Below are 21,618 nucleotides of genomic sequence, written 5' to 3' on the forward strand. Positions count from 1 at the left end.
ACCTCGGATGGCTGAACTATTAATTGCTAATCTAAAATGGGGAGTGGGTGATTTCGATGTACCTTCCAAAATATTCCCAACTGTTCAAATGGAGTGTTCTGGATGAATGAAAAATGTATTTTGAACGAACAGTGAAGTGTTTGTACCTTGGAGGGAATTGAATGTCATCCTAGAACTCACTTCTCAAGGATTTAGAAGTAGTGAAACCCCAATATGCTAGGCGGGAAAAACTGGCAATTCCATTTTCCTCAGTAATTAATTGAACAGTGAATGAGGATTATATTGACACCAAAATTGCTACTTTTTCCCAGGAAAAAATATTCTTAAACACAAGGACACCCGAAATAATGTCTATTTTCGAGTCAATAGGTTCAGCCTAGAAGGCCAATTACCCTTAAATCTTAGATGACTGAAATATTTGCCACTAGTCTAACATTAGGGACAAGATCTTCTCTGTCTCCTCGCTTATCAACAGTCATCCTAGCTGTGGTAATGGAGCATTTTGAAGGGGAACGGGGAAATTTTTGCACTTTGTTTATTATTAAAGATCCCCTGAAGAAGTAGTTCTGAAGGATTTAATAGTAGAGTCGGGCCAATGTGGTAGGTTTCGTTGTCCACGACAATCCGCTGAACAATTGATGAGTAGGATATAGGCTCTAAACATTGCAAATTCCTTCAACGAAAAATAATGCATGGTACCAAATGGCGTTGGGGAGTATAGCTTTCCTTTGAAGTTTTAGTGGTCTTGGGGAATGAACAGATCGTCAATGTTTAAATTTTTACAGAAAAAATACAAAGTCAAATTAGTTTTCCCTGTTTAGTTTTTCTACTCAACATGGAAGAACTGTCGGAAATTTGGGTCTGCCTTACAGACTTTATAATTTTTAAATGATAACACCTTTTTGCGCTACATTTTGTAAGGGGAGTCTAGCTTAGAGGGGTTTAGTGGAGTCTTTTACAATTTACCGTATATCAGGAAGAGTATTTGACCCTAAACCCCTTCCCAACCATACAACTGTTTGAAACAGCTGCTTTATATTTCAGGTAACTAGTTGTTCGAATAAAACTGATTGAATAAAACGCCAAGACAATTCATATTCTTTACAGGTATTTATGTTCAAAAAAGACCTATGGTCACATTTTTTTCTGGCAGGGGGAGGGGTGCAGGGAGGATCTGACAGATAATGTTTCTTTTTGGGAAGTTAATAAGGGCCCTAAGAAGGCTCTTAGAGCTACATAGAAAGAAAGTCTTCCTCCTCCATATAAAGGCATAAAATTAGGTATTAGCTCTGAAGGATAGCTACTGCCGAGTTAGGAATATATAGCAAGAGCAAACGTATTTTCTTTTTAAGTTATCTTAAAGCTAACGAAACATTACTTGCACTGAGTGGGGGTTAACAATTACTTCACTATGTATCGTTTGCCATTGAGCTTTATTTTTTACGTATGATTTTAAACTGATACGCGTGAGGACCTTGTTTTTGTTCGTGAATGATTTCGTGTCCTCCGCTCCAAAATAATGGCCCCCTGTTTTGTTCAGCCATTTAAAATTGGGATATTCCTCCTCTTTTAAATTGCCACAGCCTTAGCAAGTGAATTACAAATAATCAACCTGATTAGGAAATAAATTTCATTTATGTATCTAACGTTTTTGTAAATGATTTCATTTTAATCTGGAGATTTTTCCGTTATCGCCCATCAGAAACATTAAATATGCTATTTTAAAATACTTAGTTAAAAAAAAACAAAGAACTCAAAGTTGAAATAAAGAATATGAAACTATGTCATAAATGTGTTTTTTTTTTTTCGCAAACAGAAATGTTGTAGCTGATCAGTGACGGACATACAAGTCCAATGATTTCGTTCAAGAGTGGGTATCTATACCTCTCAATGATTCGCCTGTAATTTGCATATTTTTTTTACAACTGTTGGTTTTGTGTTGTCTTTTTTTTCATAATAGTTTCCGAAATAATTTGGTTCATCCCTACCAAAAATAACTGAAGTACCAGGGACAGTAAAAATAAAATCTGATTTTTTTTAATTTGTTAAGGGACAATTTGAACAGTCATGTACCTCTTAAAAACTAGATAAATTTGAAATTTAATATTATCTTCCTATTATTATAGGATTATAATGCTTCATATTATTATTAAGAAGCTCTCCGTATGCAGCCATGCAGTTTTTGGTAATAACGTGTGTTAAATTAAAGAAAAAGAAACAAGGGTATATTGAGAAAAAACTGAGCTGATAACATAAGTCAACAAACAGTGAGGAAAGTTCAGTTTCCTAATGAAGGCGTAGTTGTCTTGAGTATTAACAGATTTTTAATGTTTAAATTCTTACAGACAAGGAGCGTTAGCATATCTAACTAAATGATCTTGCTTATTTTATTTTGTTTATTTATTTTCGTGACAGCACAGACAAACATGTTAAAGTGCCCTAAAAGCTATATAATTTAGAAAAATTACGAGACAAATCATTGAAAATCATAGTTTTCAGCTAGGAATAGGATAAAGTAGCTCAAAAACAAGGCCGTAAGTGGGAGGGTAGGGTATTTGACCCCCTACCCTTCAAATGTTTGTACGACTCGTAAAAACTTAATAAAAATCATAATAACACATGTTTGATGCTTGTTTTGTTTTTTCTGTGCCCCCCCCGGAAAAATTCTGGATATGACCTTGCTCTTGGAGGTCAAAGATATTTGATTTTTATACATTCTGTACTTTAAAAATAAAATTCACAAAACGTGCGTGCTTGACCAGCAGTATCTTACTGAAGCATGAAACAAATGTTGCGTAAGTTCATTGACATATTAAAAGTGATGGGGGAGCTATAATCCATTAGAGGTTTCATTCAAGCCTAAATAATGTCTACATTTGTTTTTTATCTGTCAATGATCATTGACAGAAAAAATATTCGGAAATCGCCAAGATCAAAGGTTGGTTATAGTAAATGTATCATTTACGTATACATTAATCCAAAATACTGGATTAATTTATTTTTAGGCTTACAATACTAATTGATTTTAATTCCGAACACCAAAACAATTTACAAGCCATAAATAGCTGGTTTATTCTTTTCAACTCATAAATTCAAAAAATATTCTTTCTATAGAACTTGAAAATAATATTTTCCATTTAGCCAGAACTGTTCCAGAGTTTTAAATTAATATTTGAATTCCGTAATGTTAGGGTAAATGTGACACTTTACTGGCAAAAATAACTTCAAAGCCGTACTACCATTTATCATTTGTTTGCCCCCTCTGACTAAAGGTGCCATAAAACAAAAATTACAATTTAGGGAGGGGCACAAATTTCTTAGGTGCAAATACCCAGAAAAGATATTTTATAAATCAATGGAGCAATACCAACCCTCTTAATTGGCACTACTACCTCAGGCACATCTTCGGGGAGGTCTCAGTTCTATTCTGTAAGTTTGATAATCATGACACTTTTTTGGAAAAGAATTTTTTTTTTTTTTTTTTTTTAAAGACACTTAGACCCCATTATAACACATTTTTGGGGAGGCCGAAGGCTAGGAGTAGAAGTAATAAGGAAAATTTCCCTATGCTGAAGTGAGACTATGAGCAGCCCAAAGTCCTCCACCTAGTCCTTAGTCAAAGTACTCAGTCGAATTCTGATAATTCAACAGCTAGATTAATGTCAAAATTTATAGAGAAGATCGCTCCTATTTAAGTAATGAAAAGCAAACTGCAAATGCTTCTGTTTCTTGTTTTTATTATTAAAGAAGTTTTTTGCGGTACATAGGAAAGAATTTGAGCTGAATTGCAATTCTTCGTCAAAACCGCAATGGTATTTTAAACAAGTTTACTTTGCTCACTGCAGGAAGTGTTGAGAAACGTTCCATAAATTAAAATCTTACAAAAATATACAGTGCCTACATTCTCAGGAATTGATTTCTTCCACTTTGAGCTTCATAATGCTTTTTAAAAATCTGTCTATTAAAGAATAATGCTAAACACAACTATTAACTAGCTATCTCATTTACCAAAAAAATACAAAAAGTTTATTGTGTGATTAAAAAATATAAATTTAAGAATAGATAAGAGAATATAATTTGATTCTAAGTATATAATGCTCATTAAGTTTAAATAACATCAAACGCTACAAATCTGGTAAAACTGGCTCTTTTTCGGTAAAGAGTGAAAACTACCCCAAAAAGGAAAGTGATCTTGATGTAGATTTCACGATTAAATTAACCATATAAGAGAACCTACTGTATGGGTTTTAAACTCTTATAAGAAAAAATGTGGGATTTACATTTTATTTTTTTAGAAGGAAGAGCATTGATGCATGGTTCTCGGCGTTTTTTTAACCAGCTGATCTTTCTATAAAATGGGGGGGGGGGGCTCACCCGAATCAAAATAAAAACTTCTACTACTTTTAAAATAGCCATATATCGTACCACAGCAATGTGGTGGTCATTTTGTGGCAAAAATGGGAATTTTGACCCACCGACTGAAAGTTCTAAAATAGAAAATCAATTTAAGATTATCAAAGGCTATATCACGGAGGAGAATGTGTTCCATACGTCCCATTTGTGTAACCAACCGGTCTTGTGAGCCCGGTCCCAAGGGCCAACCGGTATTAAACCGGTTTTATTACACCGATATTCATTGCACCTGTTTTACACTGGTGTGGAAATTTCAGATAAAGTGCCAGAAGTCCCATGATTGGAACTAACGCTCCAATAAAATACTGATCTTTTTTTAGTAAATATACATACTTTTATTACCTTTCTCTGCAAGTTCCTTTTCAATTAGGTTCCAGGATTTTGATAAAATAAAATATTGGCTTCTCATAAATTAATTATGAAACCTTTTTCCAGAAGAAAAGTTTTTCAAAGAGAAGTAAAGACTTGCATTAAACCCAAGATGGGAATGAAAAAAATTTAAGTATTTTTCACACAAAAACTACCATAAATCATTATAAATAAGCAAATGAAAAAACAAAACGAATTAAAATTACAATAAATAGCCAAGTTAAACTCAAAACAGGCTGAGACTACCGCAGAGAGGAACAGGGCTGACGTCCCTTGTGCCTTATAAAAACCAGAACGTAATTTGTATTTTACTGAAAACAATTTTTATTTCGAGCTATGTTTTCATTTCTCATAAGAAATTATTGTCATAATTAAGGTTGCTGAAAAGAACAAATTAATATGGACTGAAATTTTAATAGATACTGATATTCATTCCTGAAAGCCTTAATAACCATGGATTTATTGAAGGTATCGAAGGGAAAACCTTTGTAACAGCCGCTATGTCAAGTGTTTTCAATCACATTCGGAAGTAGCTGTAGACGCAAGTAATCGTTGCAGTCGCGGTTACGTGTAGTAGCGATCGCAGACCAAAGTGATTATGGTCGTAGTAAAAGGAGTTGGAGTCACAGTGGCAAGTAGTCAGAGTCCCAATTAGTAGCAGTTGAAAGTATTTGAAGTCGCAAGTAGTTACAAACGCGAGCAGTCACAGTCATATATAGTCACGGTTGCAGTCATAAGAAGTCTTAATTGTAGAATTTGCCGTAGTAGTAGCAATAATAGTAGTAACAGCATAAGTACTAGTTACAGTAGTTTTAGTAGAAGTAGCAGTAGTAGTTGCAGTAGTCCTGAAAGGTTTAATTTAATACCCTCGACCACCCCTAAGATATTGCTTTGCCGTCCATTTGAGAACCTTCAAGCATATATTGCGTTTTGACTTTGTTCAACATGCAACCAAGCCCCCCTCCCCCGAAATTTATCACCTTAATGTCCTTAGCTATTCTATAGATATTCCAAACATACCCTTTTAAAATACATATTTAGTTAAACATTCGCCTCAACATGTTTTAGAAGTTTCATCTTAATACATTTAGCCGTTCATCTTAATACATCTTATACATCTTAATACATCTTAATACATTTAGCCAACAAATACGCCCTTTGACGAACTTGGATAAACATAATGTCGTTTGGTTTAGTTCAATATCCCCTATAATATACTCAAAAATTTACAACCTAACGCCCCTAGTTTTTCTTGGGGTATTACACGTAAGTGTTTTTGACAATCCGGATACATGATTGTGCCATTTGATTTAGTTTTATCCCCTCCCCCAACTTTCCCTGAACTATGAAATTCAATATTCTATTCTGTTCCTGAGGCATTGTATCTATACGATTTTGACCACCTTGAAATGCTTAAACCCTTTTGATTTAGTTTAATAATAAAAGCACCAGCTGTAGTAGCAGTAGTAATAGCTGTATCCCCGAGAATTTCAACCAGTAGCAGTAGTAGCAACATTAGAAGCGGACACATACTGCTCTTTGGCCAATAAAATGCAACCTTTTGCTATTTCAGTAGAATTTTATCCATATCAAGATTTTCCCTCTAAATTTAAGAAATAGCGTAGCCTAGATTTACACTTCTTTAAAACTTTATAAGTTCGGATTGGGCAAAGTTTTGAGGCTCAAAACTTTTTCTTCTGCCTTTTTTGAGCAGAAGACCTCTTTTAAAATGTTTCATTTTTATAAAACAAAGATTATTTATGGTCATCAAATGTGATAATCACTGCCGTTTTTACGCAGAAGAATCAGAGTTAAGTACTACAAAATACCTTCCTTGGAGATCATTAAGGCTCTGAATAGGTATATTCCTCTTTGGATATGTTAGATCGGCTTTAGCTCTTAAAAGACTTTAGAACTTTTACTTTGGATAAAATGGGCCATCCTCGACCATCCATTCAATGTGATAATTTGGAAAAATAAAACACATGAGATATACATGGCTTCTTTACTAAGTCTACGATAACGCATAGCACGGTACAGCATATAAGACTAGTACATTTGGAAGCGATTGGTAGCTAGCATTGTAGCAATGCCATTGATAATTGCCTTTAGTCATATTTTATCCTTATTTTTATTGGAATAGCCTTTTTAAATTAATTTAAAAAACTTTTTCTGCAAAATAAGTTTTTCAAATAAAAGTAAAGAGCTCCATAAAGCCAAGAATTAGCAACCATTAGGTCAAATAATCTTCCAAGCGCAAAACTACCACAATTCACTATCAACAAATAAATGAAACTCAAAACGAACAGAAATTACAATAAATAGCCGAGTCAAACTAAAAACAAACAAAAATTAGCATTAGTAGGGCTGATAACCTTCATGGCTTCTCAAGACCAAAACACAATTTGCGTTTTACCGAAAAAAAAGAAAAAAAACATCAAACAAATGGCCGTGAATTGTCAGTTAAATTGACATATACAGACATTTTTTCCTTAATATAAGGTTTTGATAATTTTTATTGATGAAAGTAAGAAAGGTCAAAATATTTCAAAAGTACTTTGCTTTCAGTAAAGCGTAAGTTGTGTTCTTGTGTTGAGAAGGCGTGGGGCTCTCAGCCTTGCTCATATTAATTTTTGCTCGTTTTGAGTTTGACTCGGATATTTATTATAATTTCTGTTTGTTTTGAGTTACATTTCTTATTGATAGTGATTTGTGGTAGTTTTACGTTTGGAAGATTATTAGACTAAATTTTTGCTCATTATTTACTTAATGAAGCTCTTTACTTTTCTTTGAAAAACTTGTCTTGTGGAAAAAAATATTAAATTAATTTTTGTTCGTTTTTTATTGATATAGTTTTTTTATGGCAAAAAAAAAATGTTGTATATCTTTTTAAATTTTTCTATAAGAATCTATAGTATGGGTTGTTTTTGCATGATGGAGAAACTTTTTCAGTATTTTTTAATCCTGACACCAACAGTATAATTTTTAATTTAATTTTATAGCTTCCGAAGTTGACCTGAAAAATAAAACTCTATATCATTCCCAGAAGATTCTATCTATGATCTTTGACAACCTGGATAGACTTACACTCTTTTTATTCATTTAAGTTGTCAGAGCAAATGTAGTAATAGCAGTATTCCCAAAAGTTTCAACTTATATTCCCAGTCGTTCTCGATGTATTGATGATGTGTCTTACGGGCAACCATAAGCACAATACCTATTAATTTATTTTAAAGGAACACTTAGTTTTAAAGCAAGATGGTACAATTTGCTTTATTGAGGGAGGGGATTGACATGCCTATATCCCTAAGAAAGTAGTTGCTGGACCGTTCTACTATGCTGAACAAAATGACTGTCTCAAAATTTTGACTGGATGCATTTGGAAAATGAATGGGCTTGAGAGAAGGGCTGATTTCCCTTCAATCTCTTCAAAAAGGGCACCAGACACTTACGCTGTAATTGGAGTGTAATGGGGAGGACTCGCCATTTCATGTATCTATTTAAAACGTTTTAAACAATCGAAAACAAAGTGAAATGATTTTAAATTTATTTTGTTTCCAGTAAAGTGCAAATAATATTTTGGTCTTGAGAAGGCATGGAAGTTGTCAAAGACATAACTTCCAGAACTTTCAACTACGCTGAAAAAAAGAGTTATTTTAAAATTTTAATTGGATGTTTTGGGAATTGATGGACGTGGGGGGGGGGGGGGCTTGTTACCCTCCAATCACTTTTGAATAATAAAAAAGGCACTAGTCCTTTCAATTTCCAATCGAGTGAGCCTTTTTCGAAGTTTCTACGAGAGCAAATGAACACCTCAGAATTTCTATCAGATAAATTTCAGCAAAATATGAGTTGTGGAGGGGGAGGGGCTTATCCGCCCTCCGGTCACTCTGAATCTTACAAAGGGGACTAGAACTTCTAATTATCAATCCAATGAGCCCCCTCTGAATTTTATATGATCATCCTTTCTATGTATATACCTTATATGCCCCAAAACATTACTTACACCCATTGCCCTGAGGGCTGTGGCAGGCAGAGGAGGATGTCATCCTCAAAGATATAATTTCTGGACCTTTCAACCACGTAGAACCAAATGGCTATCTCAAATTTTGATTGGATGTGTTTGGGGAAATGATGTGCGTGGAAGGGGGGGGCTTGCCCTGAGGGCTGTGGCAGGCAGAGGAGGATGTCATCCTCAAAGATATAATTTCTGGACCTTTCAACCACGTAGAACCAAATGGCTATCTCAAATTTTGATTGGATGTGTTTGGGGAAATGGTGGGCGTGGAAGGGGGGGGGGGGTCAGTTACCCTCCAATCACTTTCGAGTATAAAAAAGAGCACCAGCCCATTCAATTTTCAATCGAATGAGATTTTTTCGAATTTCATACGACAAAAAATTGTAATCTCAAAATTTCTATCATTTTGAAATGCATTTCGGGAAAATACAAGGTGTAGAGGGGAGGTATCCATCCTCCAATCACATGAATTTTAACAAGGGCACTAGAATATCTGATTTCTAATCAAATGAGCCCATTCTGGGGTTTTTATGATCACCCTCTCTATATATAGCCTATATTCCCCAGGACATAATTACAACCCTTGCCCTAAGGGCTATGGAGGGGAGGGAATGTCATTCTCAAAGACATAGTTTCTGGACCTTTTAACTACGTTGAACAAAATGTCCCTCTCAAAATTTTGATTGGATGGGTTTGGAGAAATGGTGGGCGTGGGATGGGGGTTAGTTTTCCTCCAATCACTTTCGACTATTAAAAAGGGCACTAGCCCTTTCATTGTCCAACCGACTGAGCTCTTTTCGAAGTTTCCAAGACAACAAATGGCCATCTCGAAATTTTTATCAGATTCATTTTGAGAAATTACGAGGTGTGTGTGTGTGGGGGGGGGGTACCCACCCTCTGATAACTCTGAATCTTAAAAAGGGTACTAAAACTTCTGATTAGCAATCCAATGAGCCCCATTCGAAGCTTATACGATCACCTTTTGTATATATACTGTATATAGCCCCAGGGCATAACTTGCCCTGAGGGATCTGTTGGGAAGGGGGGGGTCATCCTCAAAGATATATCTTCCGGACCTTTCAACTACGTTAAACAAAATGGCTATCTCAAAATTTTGATTGGATGTGTTTTGAGAAATGGTGGGCTTGGGAGTGAGTTGCCCTCAAATCATTTTTGACTATTAAAAAGGGCACTAACCCTTTGAATTTTCAGTCGAATGAGCTCTTCTCAAAGTTTCTGAGACAACAAATGGTCATCTCAAAATTTTTATCAGATACATTTTGGGAAAATACGAGGTGTGGGGGGGGGGTATCCACCTTCCGATTACTCAGAATTTTTAAAATGGCACTAGAGCTTCTGATAAACAATCCAATGAGCACCATCCAAAGTTTATACGATCACCCTTTCGATGTATACCCTATATGCCCCCGTTGCTTAACTTACAACCCTTGCCCCGAGGGCTGTGGGGGAGGGGGTTGTCATATTCAAATATATAATTTCTGGACCTTTCAACTACGTTGAACAAAATGCATATCTCACAATTCTGATTAGATGTGCTTGGGGAATTCGTAGGCGTTGGAGGGGGGTTAGTTGCCCTCTGATCACTTTTGACTGTTAAAAAAGGCACTAGCCCCTTCAACTTACAATCGAATGAGTCCTGTACGAAGTTTCTATGATAACACCTTCGATACGAAGTGCCCTGGTCTTAACAATCAAACAAAAAATTAAATAATACATTGCGCCCACATCGCTCTTTACTTAGGCAGCACTATTGCGCTGCCTGTGATTGATCATATTGCAATTAAATCTTAATTTAAATGAAAAATAATCGTTCACTGTAGACAATAAATTTAAAGTTCTGTAGTATTTGCAGTAAATTTATAATGTTTCTACTATTGAATTAATATTCTTTACGGTCCCAAGCAAAGAGTATTGGTAACTTATTAGAATGGCTACTCGCTAATGTAAAAAATCATCTAGCTCCCATCTAGCTACTGGTAATACTTTATATTTTTCAAAGTACTTTAATAATTTTTACGTAAGAACTAAGGTTGGACACTCAGTTCTAATTTCACCAATTACGCCAATTTAATTAATTAGTCTTATTATTAGGCTGAAAAAAAAATGCCAAGTGTCGGTAAAAGCTAGATAGCGTTGATAGTTTCTTTTATTGGCACTATCGCCAGTTTCCACTCTTATAAGTTACTTATACTCCATAATCCCAAGCATAAGGAGCGCAAGTTTTTAATGTTTAATTATTTCCCAAAGTTTTAGTGAACTCACGGAACTCTAATCCGGAGAGTGAATTATCTACGGCGGAGCTTTCTCCAGTGGAGCAATTTTCCAAACATTTTTAAGTTTAAGATCACGGTTGTCACAATAACACTTGCGAATTTTCTTCGGGGAGGAGATTTTTTCGGGGGAGGGGATATTTTCCACAAAGAGGTAGCTTTCCAAGGTGGGAATGCTCCTTCAATTTCCTTTCTGTTGATATTACAGCAACGCAGAACTGCTAAGCTAGCTCAGACTAAAAGTGATTCATGTTTTTCTTCTTCTATTACTATATATCTTCAGATATCTTTACATTTCTTTGCTGTTCCATGCATTTTCAATATCAAATCTTGATTGAAAGTACCAAGAACATCAAAATCAAAGTGTTCCTCCGCCCCTGAACCTTTTTTGGTCTGTTCATACATGAAAACCCAATTTTCTAAGAATTTTCCTTCAAATATTTCACAAAAAGATATTTTGGCCGATACCATGTTTTTATCAGTGTTGCCATGTTGTAATCTAAAATGTAAGCAAAAACAATTAGTTAAATTTCATCGCTTTCCGTCGTGAAAGCTAAAACTTTAACAAGCTGTTGATTCCTAAAGGCAAATGTAGATTCAAAGGAAATTACCATTTTGGTGATTTTTCACCTGTGTTGTTTAATTTGGTGCCCATTAGTACCGAAAACTATACACCTTTATAGTTCCTTAACTATGTCCTGCACCAAAATTAACTCCTCCGTCCCTTATTTTAGTTGTTGGTGTATGCTCACAATAATCATGCATTATATTTCGTTTTTATCTTTGTTCACCTTTATTTTGCCCATTTGTAATATTTATTTATGCTCTATTTCATCGTTGACATTGTCTTCGGCACAATGATTTCTTTAATTGTAACATTTCCTTTCGACTGTTAATTTGACTTGATTTTAACTTTTTTTTTTTTTTTTTTTTTTTTTTTTTTTACAGTATTTGACTTTGAATACGAATTCGACAAGGTTTTTCTTCTAGCCTTGGTTTTTTTTTATTCCCCACCCTTTATGTTTCTGTTTTTGCCATTAATCGCGTAAAGCCCATTTAGTTCTTAGACTTAGAATTGTTTTTTCTTTTGCGTTAAATTTTCATTGACCATTTTTATGCTTGATTGTTTCTTTTACTTTTGACTTGCTGTATTATTTGTATGTTTGTTTTACTTTTTCTTTTTAGACATATGAAGCGAATTTGGCTCAATGCTTGTGATAGCCGTTTGAAAATAAATACTATCTTATCATACCTGCGTATAAAAGTTTTTTTTTCAATTAAAAACTGAATTTCTGATTTTGAGAATCTCTTAACCGCTTTTATATATGCGATAGTTTACTTGCCACTTAACCATTATGAATTTCAAATTCCATTTTCACTGTTCTTGGTGTTTTATAGGTTTTATTTTGTTTATTTAGTTTAGTACATATTCAAGTATTGTGATTTAAATTATTTATTTATTTTGGCAATCTATTTAACCATTTGTTTTTCAAGGTTTATTTTGCACTGATTACTGCCATCTACTGCCTACCGGTACCTACGCATCCTGATTTACTACAGCCAATTAAAGTAGTCATTATAGACAAAGCCAATTTATCAGAACTTATAAAAACTGAAGAAACATCACCCCAAAGGTTTTCATACTACATAATTCGTCACATTCAAGATACATTAGATCGAGAGTTCAACGAAAGTAAAAACAACCCCTTGAACAAAGATTCTCCGTCAATTTTATCAGAAAATAAAATTGAAAATATTGCTACGCCGTCTATTACTGAGCGATTACGAACTAATGAGAAGATTATTCAGGAAAATACGGAACAACAAGATAGTAACATTAGGGAGGGTGACATACAAACAAATAGCTCAAGTGGACGTTTTGCCACTCAAAATACAACTGATAGCTCACTAAAGGATAGCTCAACAACAACATTGAATCCTGAAGTGAATATTTTTGACTTGGAAAAGGTTAAAGATGAAGTTTTAGAAGATTTAACAAAAGCCGACAGTATAACAATGAATAGCTCACTAAAGCATATCTCAACTGCGATATTGAATCCTAAAGATAATACTTTTGATTTAGATTTGGGTAAAGAGGAAGTTTTTGACGATTCAACAAAAGGTACGGGTGACAAAAGTAATAAAATTTTAATTATACCCGAAGAACAAACCACTTTAAGAAATGGAGAAAACTGGATATCATCTTCGAATCCGCTTTTGCTTGTTAACAGTAATTTAACAGCTATACAAGAAGAGAACAAAACGGAAGAAAATAATTTGCAAACAATTAAAAATACAGAAGATAATCAGATGAATATTCAAGAAAATCCAGATAAAAGTAAAGATAAAATGGATTTAGCTGTAGAGAGTTCAATACAGCTTCCACTTCAAGAATACAATGACAATAGAAACATCTTAAGAGAAGCAGAGCTAGTCAGTATTTCAAAACCAGAAAATGATTTACATCACAATGTTCCGTCTTTTGAAATAATTGAATTGGGGAATAATAGTGAGGAAAGTGATATTGAAGAAATAACCCCTAATGATGGTGACTTCGGTGAAAAAATAACAATTTCATCTGTCAATCCAGTAATAGTTGAAGACTATGACGAACCGCAAGAGGAAACGAAAACGCTTGAAGAAGTACCACTAGAACAGTCTCTTCCACCTGCATTTTACGACCAAGACCTGCGTGCTTCTAGAACGATTCATGGTGGTAGATTAAGACTGGAAAATAGCATTCCAATTTTATCAGCAAATAGACATAAGTTTGGTTACGTGGTGGATGATACCGGTTTTAGGAAATATAGGGTTGAGGAGAAAACTCCCGAGGGCTATATTGTTGGTGAATATGGCGTATTAACACACGATTCTGGTCATTTAAGAGGTGTTAAGTATGCGGCACATGGCTCTGCACATCCTCGGCTTATATATGAAGCATTGCTTAAGTTTTTGTCTTTATGATGTAATTGTTTTTAAGTTATGATATTTATTGAAACGGCGATTAAGTTTTGTTTTGTCTTTCATTGTATATATGTGCCATGCTCTGTTTTCATGTCTTCTTTTTCAGTATAAAATAAAGGTTACATTTTTTTAGATCTGATTAGAAGCTATAGGAAGAATAAATTTCATTTAATTTTTCTCAAGATGTTCAATCATCAATCAATGATTTTATTCATAATAAATGTGATATTCACAAGAAATAACATGTATATCCTAATATTTATGCTACAATTCTAAAACATATTGCACTTGCCAGGGCTCTTCTCGTAATCTCAGTAAATTACTAGAACTGGAATCCTGTTGGAGTATTTTAAGGGCTAATTGTCCTGTGTTAGGAGACAAGGGCTAAGTTTGTACACTTAGCCCTACTCCACAACCGAAATTTCCAGGTGTGGTGAGACTGGCCACTCCACAACCAACGATAATTCTTGTACCAAGGCACTTAAGTGTACTCTTTGCAATTCCTCTGACCACCCATGTTACAGTTTTAGATTTCCTGTCGCTCAGTCTCTTCTAAAGAATTCCAATGCCTGAAGAAACCTTAAAAATTGTATCGTGGAACGTCAATGGGAAAGTTCTACCTAAACATCACCTACTGTCTGAACCTTGCTTGCTGTTTGACGTGGTGGGTCTTCAGGAACACTTCTTGTGAAGCGATAGTCGTCAACTGTTGGAGTTCACGTCTTCTGATAATCTGTTTTTCCACCATGCTAAGTCCACTCGCGGTAGGCCTTTAGGTGGTTTGGTCCTGATTATACGGAAAGAGCTACTTGGTAATCTAGTTGCTAAGTCTGACAGTTTCCTTGCGGTTAAAGTTTCGAATGTGGTCATATTCGTAGTTTGTTTTCCTACTAACTACCGTAATGATATATCTGAGAGGAAGTTCTCTCTCACATGTACATCTATTGCCAAGCTATTATCAGAATATGAAGATGAAGGCCTAAGTTGTTTTTTGTTTGGTGACTTTAACTGTGAACTGTCTGACCCTGAAAACAATGATCTCAGATCTTACTCCATGCTTGTCCAAGTCTCACCTATGTTGGAAATGATCACCATTTTACGTACATCAATCAATCTGGCTCCGTGTCTCAGTGTTCTTCTATGATTAAAACCACCCCTAATACTACGGTTCTTCTTAATTACTCCATATTGGACCACATGCTGATCTGTAATTTTTTTCAAATAAAGCCCTTGCCGCAAACTTCAACCACAAATTCCCCACCTAAATGGTTGTTCAGCCTCAACTGAGAAGCTGCTAACATCGATTCCTACAAGAGTTCATTTGACTACATACTGTCGAAGATCCGAATTCCTTTCGCACTTCTCTGTTGTCTGAACATGACAGTAGACTCAGAAAAAACCATCCTACTAAACATCTACTGTTCTGAGATAACGCATGCTATCCATACAGCTGAGAGAACTGCAGTTCCTGTCCACAAAATTTGCCACGGCACGGAAGTGCGTAACTGGCAGAATAATCCTAATCTCCTGGCCGCATGTGATTCAGTAAAATTCTGGCTGCAATTATGGGCAGATTGTGGGAATCTGCGCTCCGGAGTAGTCAACGCTGTTCGTATTTACACGAAACGTAGATTTTCCAAAGCCATCGCACAGCATAAGGCTAACGAAATTGCCCGTACCAGCGAGATTGTCGATGATTCACCTCCAACTTTATGGCGTCTTTTGGCGTAAGCTATTTGAAACCCTTATTTTTGATGAAATAGCACTTCGATGCGCTACTCCGGACGACCAGTCCGGGTTCAAAAAGCATTCAGGACGGGAACAGGTTCACAGCGTTCTTGCAAATCTTCTTATTGATGCAGATAAAAACGGCGATCTTCTCGTCTTTGGAGCGCATGATGTTAGTAGAGCCTTCGATTCTGGCATCCATAGCCATATCCTGCTCAAAGCCCTTCAGCGAGGTGTTTCCTCTTGCATCATTTCCCCTGTTTACAGTATGTACAACAAGCTCTCGGCTGTCATCCTGATCCACTCTCCGTCCGGCACTTTTCCTTCTAAAGAAATGCTGAGTGTCAAGAAAGGCGTACGTGAAGGTGGTAAAACTTCACCATCACTGTTTAATAACTCTATCATCGAAGCACAACAAGTAATAAAGCCGTCGTGCTTTTTCCGTGGGATTAATCTTTCGCTGCTGAACTTCGCTGATGACATTCTTCATATTTCTCGTTCGATATCTTTATTTCAACAAAATTACGACTCGCTTGCAGCGGCTTACAAGCAGATCGGACTTTCCTTCAACGAATCTAAAACAGAACTTCTTTTCTTCAATGGTTCAAAAAATGAGATTTCAATTAACCTCTCCGTTAAAATTGGTGACACTCTGATTAAGCCTTGTGAGTCTCTTACCTATCTTGGCCTTCCTATTTCTTCTACATTGAGGGACACACGTTCAGCACTGACAAACCACCTCTGTTCCAGTCTACGAGCGTCTTACGGATTACTTGTTGCCAATAAGTATCGTTTCAGCCGTCCTCTCCTTGCCCGGCTATACAATGCTTTTACTACCCCCATCTGCTTGCTCTGGTTCCCTTCTGGAAAATATTCACAGCTACCGAAAAGAAATTTGCAGCGCATTTTACATCTATGCTAAGTTTCTCCTGCGTCTCCCTTTGTGGCACAGCAATGGCGACATCTCCAGGAAATATAAGGTCACCAACCCCTCCATAGCCATAGAGAAAAGAATCTCCAAATTCAGTACCAATGTTTCAACAGCCAACCACCCCTGGACTAGTGTTATTTTATAATATTTGTAGTGGAAGTGTACTTAAATTTTTGTGCTTTTCTTTCTTTTTCTTTTATATACTCCGTCTTTTCTGTTTTTAGACGGATAATAAATTAATAATAATAATAATACAAGTTATTGGTGGTAGTAATGCGCCCTTATGTCAACTTATTCTCTCAGAACTTGTGATTGTTGTTGCCCTTGATTCACTTTTACAAGATAGGGCCGCATGAACTCGATGTGAAATTACTCAGGTTTCCAAGGTCCCATGCAAGTACTATGCTAATATACGTATATTAGTGAGTTTCAGTGATAAATATTACCACATAGGTGCAAAAACTAAGCGTTAACGCTTCAATCTTTTACGCCATTTGGTTTCATTGATGATTTATATTTTTTTTTTTAATTTGGTATAAGCGAAATATGATATATTAAATTTGATATGTAATCAAAATTCATAAAAATTCGTAAGAATAAATATTTAGAATAAATTAAAAAGTATAATGTAGGACGACAGACCTGAAAGCGCTATAAGTAGATACAGTATATTGACCAAAATAGGTGGCTGTTCACAGCAATTTTTCAATGGTAGTTGTAGGAACCTCTTCGTGTGTTCCTTTTAAGTGTTAAAAACACAGAAAATTATTCAAGCAAGAAACATGATTTTTTTTTTCCAAAACAATATGAAAACCAGGAAATCGAGTACGGACTTTGAAACCATTGAAATCTTAACTGGAAAACCAAATCTGAAAACATCTCAAGCTGGAATGATATCATGCAAGGACCAAAAACCGATAAGATACTATATCAAGCAGCGTAAGTTGATAAAAAGCTTGCAAAGGGATTTTTATGTTACTCTCAATGTCTCTCTACGATGTTAGAGATGTTAATTATCTCTCTACGATTTTTCAGCTCCCGTGAGTGGCAACAAAATCGAGACATACCACTGCTTCCCATGTGAAAAAGTAATATCCCTTGTTGTTCAAGATGAGGGACATTAATATCCTCATATTGGGTTTTAGGTGAGGACATTTCAATGCTTGAATTTCTTATTCGATCTGATACCCTTTTAGTGGGATTTCAGGGTGTTTTTTGAAATTTTCATAAACGGGGCTTCAACCATGAAATTTTATTGGAGATACAAATTTCAACAAGTATTTGTTCTGAGGAGCGATAATAAAAAGATCAGATCTAACACAGCCTCTGGAGTCCACTTTTCTTCAGATCTCACTTAGGCTATAGCTTCAAAGTAAAGAGAGATCCTTCTGCTCGAGAAAGCTAAGAAGTTATCCCAGGATACAAAACTAACTACCTTGACGAATCCATCTTGCCCCTGTTCATCAGTCAGGCAAATCATGGGATAAGCAAGCCCTTTTCTTTACCAGTATTCCAAAAAGCCAAACCACTCGTCTCCAACATGCTCAAAATTAAGCATCTCGCGCAGGAACTTCTGAAAAGCCTGATATCAAACCTCTACAGTCGAACGAAGATCGTTGCGACGCAACAACTATGTTTGTCCATAAAAAAAGATGCTGTTTTGTCAAAAGCATTTTTTATTTCTCCTTTATGTTTTGTTGCATACAAAAACCAAGCGGATGCAAAAATTAGGTTTTTTTAAGGAGTCAATGATGTTTCATTTATATAACTATTTTATAAGACTTTGTGAGGTTTCAGTGGTCCAATGGTGGCGATCAGAAACGAGGAAAGAAACAAAAGGAGACAGAAGAAGACTGTGTCCGATGCGAAAGAGGGATTTTCTTCGTTGCTCGAGATTGGTGAATCCAATTGTCGCATATTGGGTTTTTGGCAACAGGTATTCCAGTGGTGCACAAAAAAAATGTCTGTATTCTTCATGATGTCATAGAGGCTACTATGAGTGAATCTTATATTTTTTATTTATTTATTAAACTTAAGACCGACTAGGGCCACTTACATAAATCAATAGATAAATCAAAAACACAAAAAACAATCAGCAAAAAAAAAAGTTTATTCAAATAACAATGGTACATTTAAACATGTCAAAATTGTTGTGTGTAAATCACACTTGACCAATTCAGCCAAAGTGGCAGAGAGAGGCGAAAAAGCGGCTAAAAAAGCACCAAAATGAGGGGATTATCCGAAGCAAGTATCCTTGTCTGGATAGAAAGAGGCGATTTTCTACGCAGCTCAGGAAAAGATCACTCAGGAAAAATCACGGAAATTAAATGAACCCAAACTACTGGCTAGAGCCGAAGTCCTCAAACTCTCCATATTCTTTTTGCACCACCGAAGGGCACTCCGGAACCTACTGTGAGGAATTCTCCTCGCAGAATCGAGCAGACCTCCAAGAGGTCTGCCAGTAGCAACCCAAAAAAGCAATGCATTTGTCGCAGCTACATTATGAAGGCGAACATAAGTATTCTAACCAGGAATAACATTCAGCCCCACCCTTTTCCTGTTAGTACTACCCAGACGAAGAGGTAGAGTATGACATGCACTAACAATAAGAATCGAAATCAGTGTATAATAAAGAGCCCCTAACCTATTAGTATTAGAAGTAATAGTACAGTAAGGGAGAGTACAATTTTAAATAGTATTTATATCCAGAGCAAGGATATGCCTCTCAACCTCTAAACCATAGGCCACAAGCTGAGGCACACCCGCAAGCTCCCAGTCCACAGTAGGTGGACCAGGGGGTGGCGGATCTACACACAACGAATCCGCAGCACAAATAGCACAAGATAATTCAAACAAAAGAGGGAAATAGTCTAGACCAAATATATCATATCTTACAGGAATAGGCATAACAGTACTACTAAAAGAACTTGAACACACAACACGATCATTCCATGACGTATGGCCTGACGGGCTCAAATATGTAAAAGTCGACGACTCTAGAGCCACTTCATCACAACAAACCAAATCATTTTCAGCTATTACTGCCTTCAGCTCATGGCTGAAAATAGTTTCTGTACTGTAATTAGCATTAAAATCACCCCAGGAAACAAACGTAAGTATATTTATCATATAAAAACGATACTAGCTTACTTAAGTACAGGGAGAATTCCAGCAAATTCTCACTTGAGCAAACTGGCATATAAAGACTAATAAAAAGGTACTTTTGATCATCACAACGGAGGCAGACTGGCTACAGCCTCTCATCTGAGGGGAATGGTAAAGATATTAGGTGGGACTAAGCTTTTCTACAAATAATAGCTAACCCACCTCTCGGTCTCTCTCTCAAAAGAACATCACCTGCTTTCGTAGCATTCACTGCAAAAGAAACAAAATCCCCACTTAAACCCTCAAAAAAGCATTATCAAAATCAATTAACATGGTTTCCTGTAGAAAAATTAAGTCAGACTTTTCACAGAGAGCTTTCACTGCACCTGCATTATGCTTCACCGAGTGACAGTTATATTACGCTATACGTAGTTTCTCACCCATCTATGTAAGTTTGACCTTCGGAAGGCATGGGCTTACTAGTGGGCATTTTAGGCTTAGGTTCATAATAAGTCCTAGAAAGGATGCCGGCAGGCCAGAACATAGGTGAAACCACTTTTGCACGTAGCGCAGCCGACATAATTAGCTTGAACGAGGCACCGTTGGGACTGGCCGTCACAATTTTGAGCAAGATACTGGGCACTTCAGCTTCTTTGAAACAAAATTAGCAACTGTGTCTTCAGTAGTTTTGGGAGCAAATCTACTAACAAAGAGCTTTGATACCTTAGTTTGCAGGACTGACTTAATATTAGGAATTACAGACCTGATATTAGCTCCCACAGTGTATTAGGGACCTTAAAGACCATGTGAAAGAGAACCACGACCTCCAGCTGCCTGAGCCATTTTAACCTTACGCGTTAGCAGGTTTTGCTGTAGCACTGGCATAGGTCCCAGTTTCAATTTGACTCTTGCCAAGAAAAAAGAGTCAGAAAGCCACTACTCGCTCTATTAATAGTAACAGGCGCATACTCATTAGCACTATCCGTCAAAACAGCCTCTTTGGGTTACCCCAGGCTGGGAACCTCGGATGACTGCGATAACTTAGTTGCGGGCGTCTTCTGCTGCTTAGCAGCAATTGCATCAAGTGTAGATTTGACCTCATCAATTTCAGGTTTTAAGCTTGTCACTTCCAATGACGCAATATTCTGAACAAACAATTTAAGCTGCTCTAACTCGAATTTCAAAGAACTACATGATCTCATAATACTCGTAAGATCAAAGTGCGAGAGTGACAAAGTCGGAAGTAATTTTCTATCAACTTGTAAGAGGATAGAAAAAATTTCACAAAGTACAGGGCTTTTTGTAGATTGGCCCGATCGGGTTTTTACAAAGTCTGGAAATTCCTTCGTCATAGAGGCGATCACTTCACTGGGAACATAAGCAACTAGGTTTCCTTTTGCTCGGTTGATTTCTTCCACCGAGTAAAAGTCTGCACAAAGCTTAATTAGGAGATCCTTAGGAGTCCCAGAGTCTATCCAGGTGATAAAAAAGCTAAGCAACTCATCAATAACGACTTTTGTCGACATCCTTACTATCAAAGGCAAAGAATGAAGACTTGCTCACAAGGGGGCTAAAGAAACCCCCCGCGAAAAAACATAATCGAAATTCAAGTCCAAATTCTTAATTCTTCAGTGCCACGGTATATCACAGCACAAACGAGACGTTAGCTCACCGAGCGCCTGAATGAAACTGAATTATAACTTGCAGCCATTCCCCAAGGGTGTGTGGGGACTGTCGGGGTCTTGTGATCGGCAAAAGTATAGTTTTTGGACCTTTCAGCTATGCTGGACAAAATGGCT

At 36.3% G+C, this 21,618-nt stretch overlaps 2 protein-coding genes across 7 annotated transcripts in view; both read left to right on the top strand.

Annotated features, from left to right (window-relative positions):
• LOC136030919 (uncharacterized) overlaps positions 1-14,189 on the top strand; it is a 112,473-nt gene extending 98,284 nt beyond the window's left edge. For all 6 annotated transcript variants that reach the window (XM_065710035.1, XM_065710058.1, XM_065710042.1 and 3 more), the window contains one exon: positions 12,586-14,189. In XM_065710035.1, coding sequence (XP_065566107.1) covers positions 12,586-14,055 — 1,470 coding nt within the window. In that variant the 3' untranslated portion in view covers positions 14,056-14,189. The remainder of the gene's footprint in view (positions 1-12,585) is intronic.
• A 1,559-nt stretch (positions 14,190-15,748) lies between these two features.
• On the top strand, positions 15,749-16,705 carry LOC136032220 (uncharacterized). The gene has a single exon (XM_065712474.1). The coding sequence runs from the start codon at positions 15,749-15,751 to the stop codon at positions 16,703-16,705; it is 957 nt and encodes a 318-aa protein (XP_065568546.1).
• The last annotated feature ends 4,913 nt before the right edge of the window (positions 16,706-21,618 follow it).

This window comes from Artemia franciscana, chromosome 1 (assembly GCF_032884065.1).
Source record: "Artemia franciscana chromosome 1, ASM3288406v1, whole genome shotgun sequence".
In the NCBI taxonomy this organism is placed as follows: Eukaryota; Metazoa; Arthropoda; class Branchiopoda; order Anostraca; family Artemiidae; genus Artemia; species Artemia franciscana.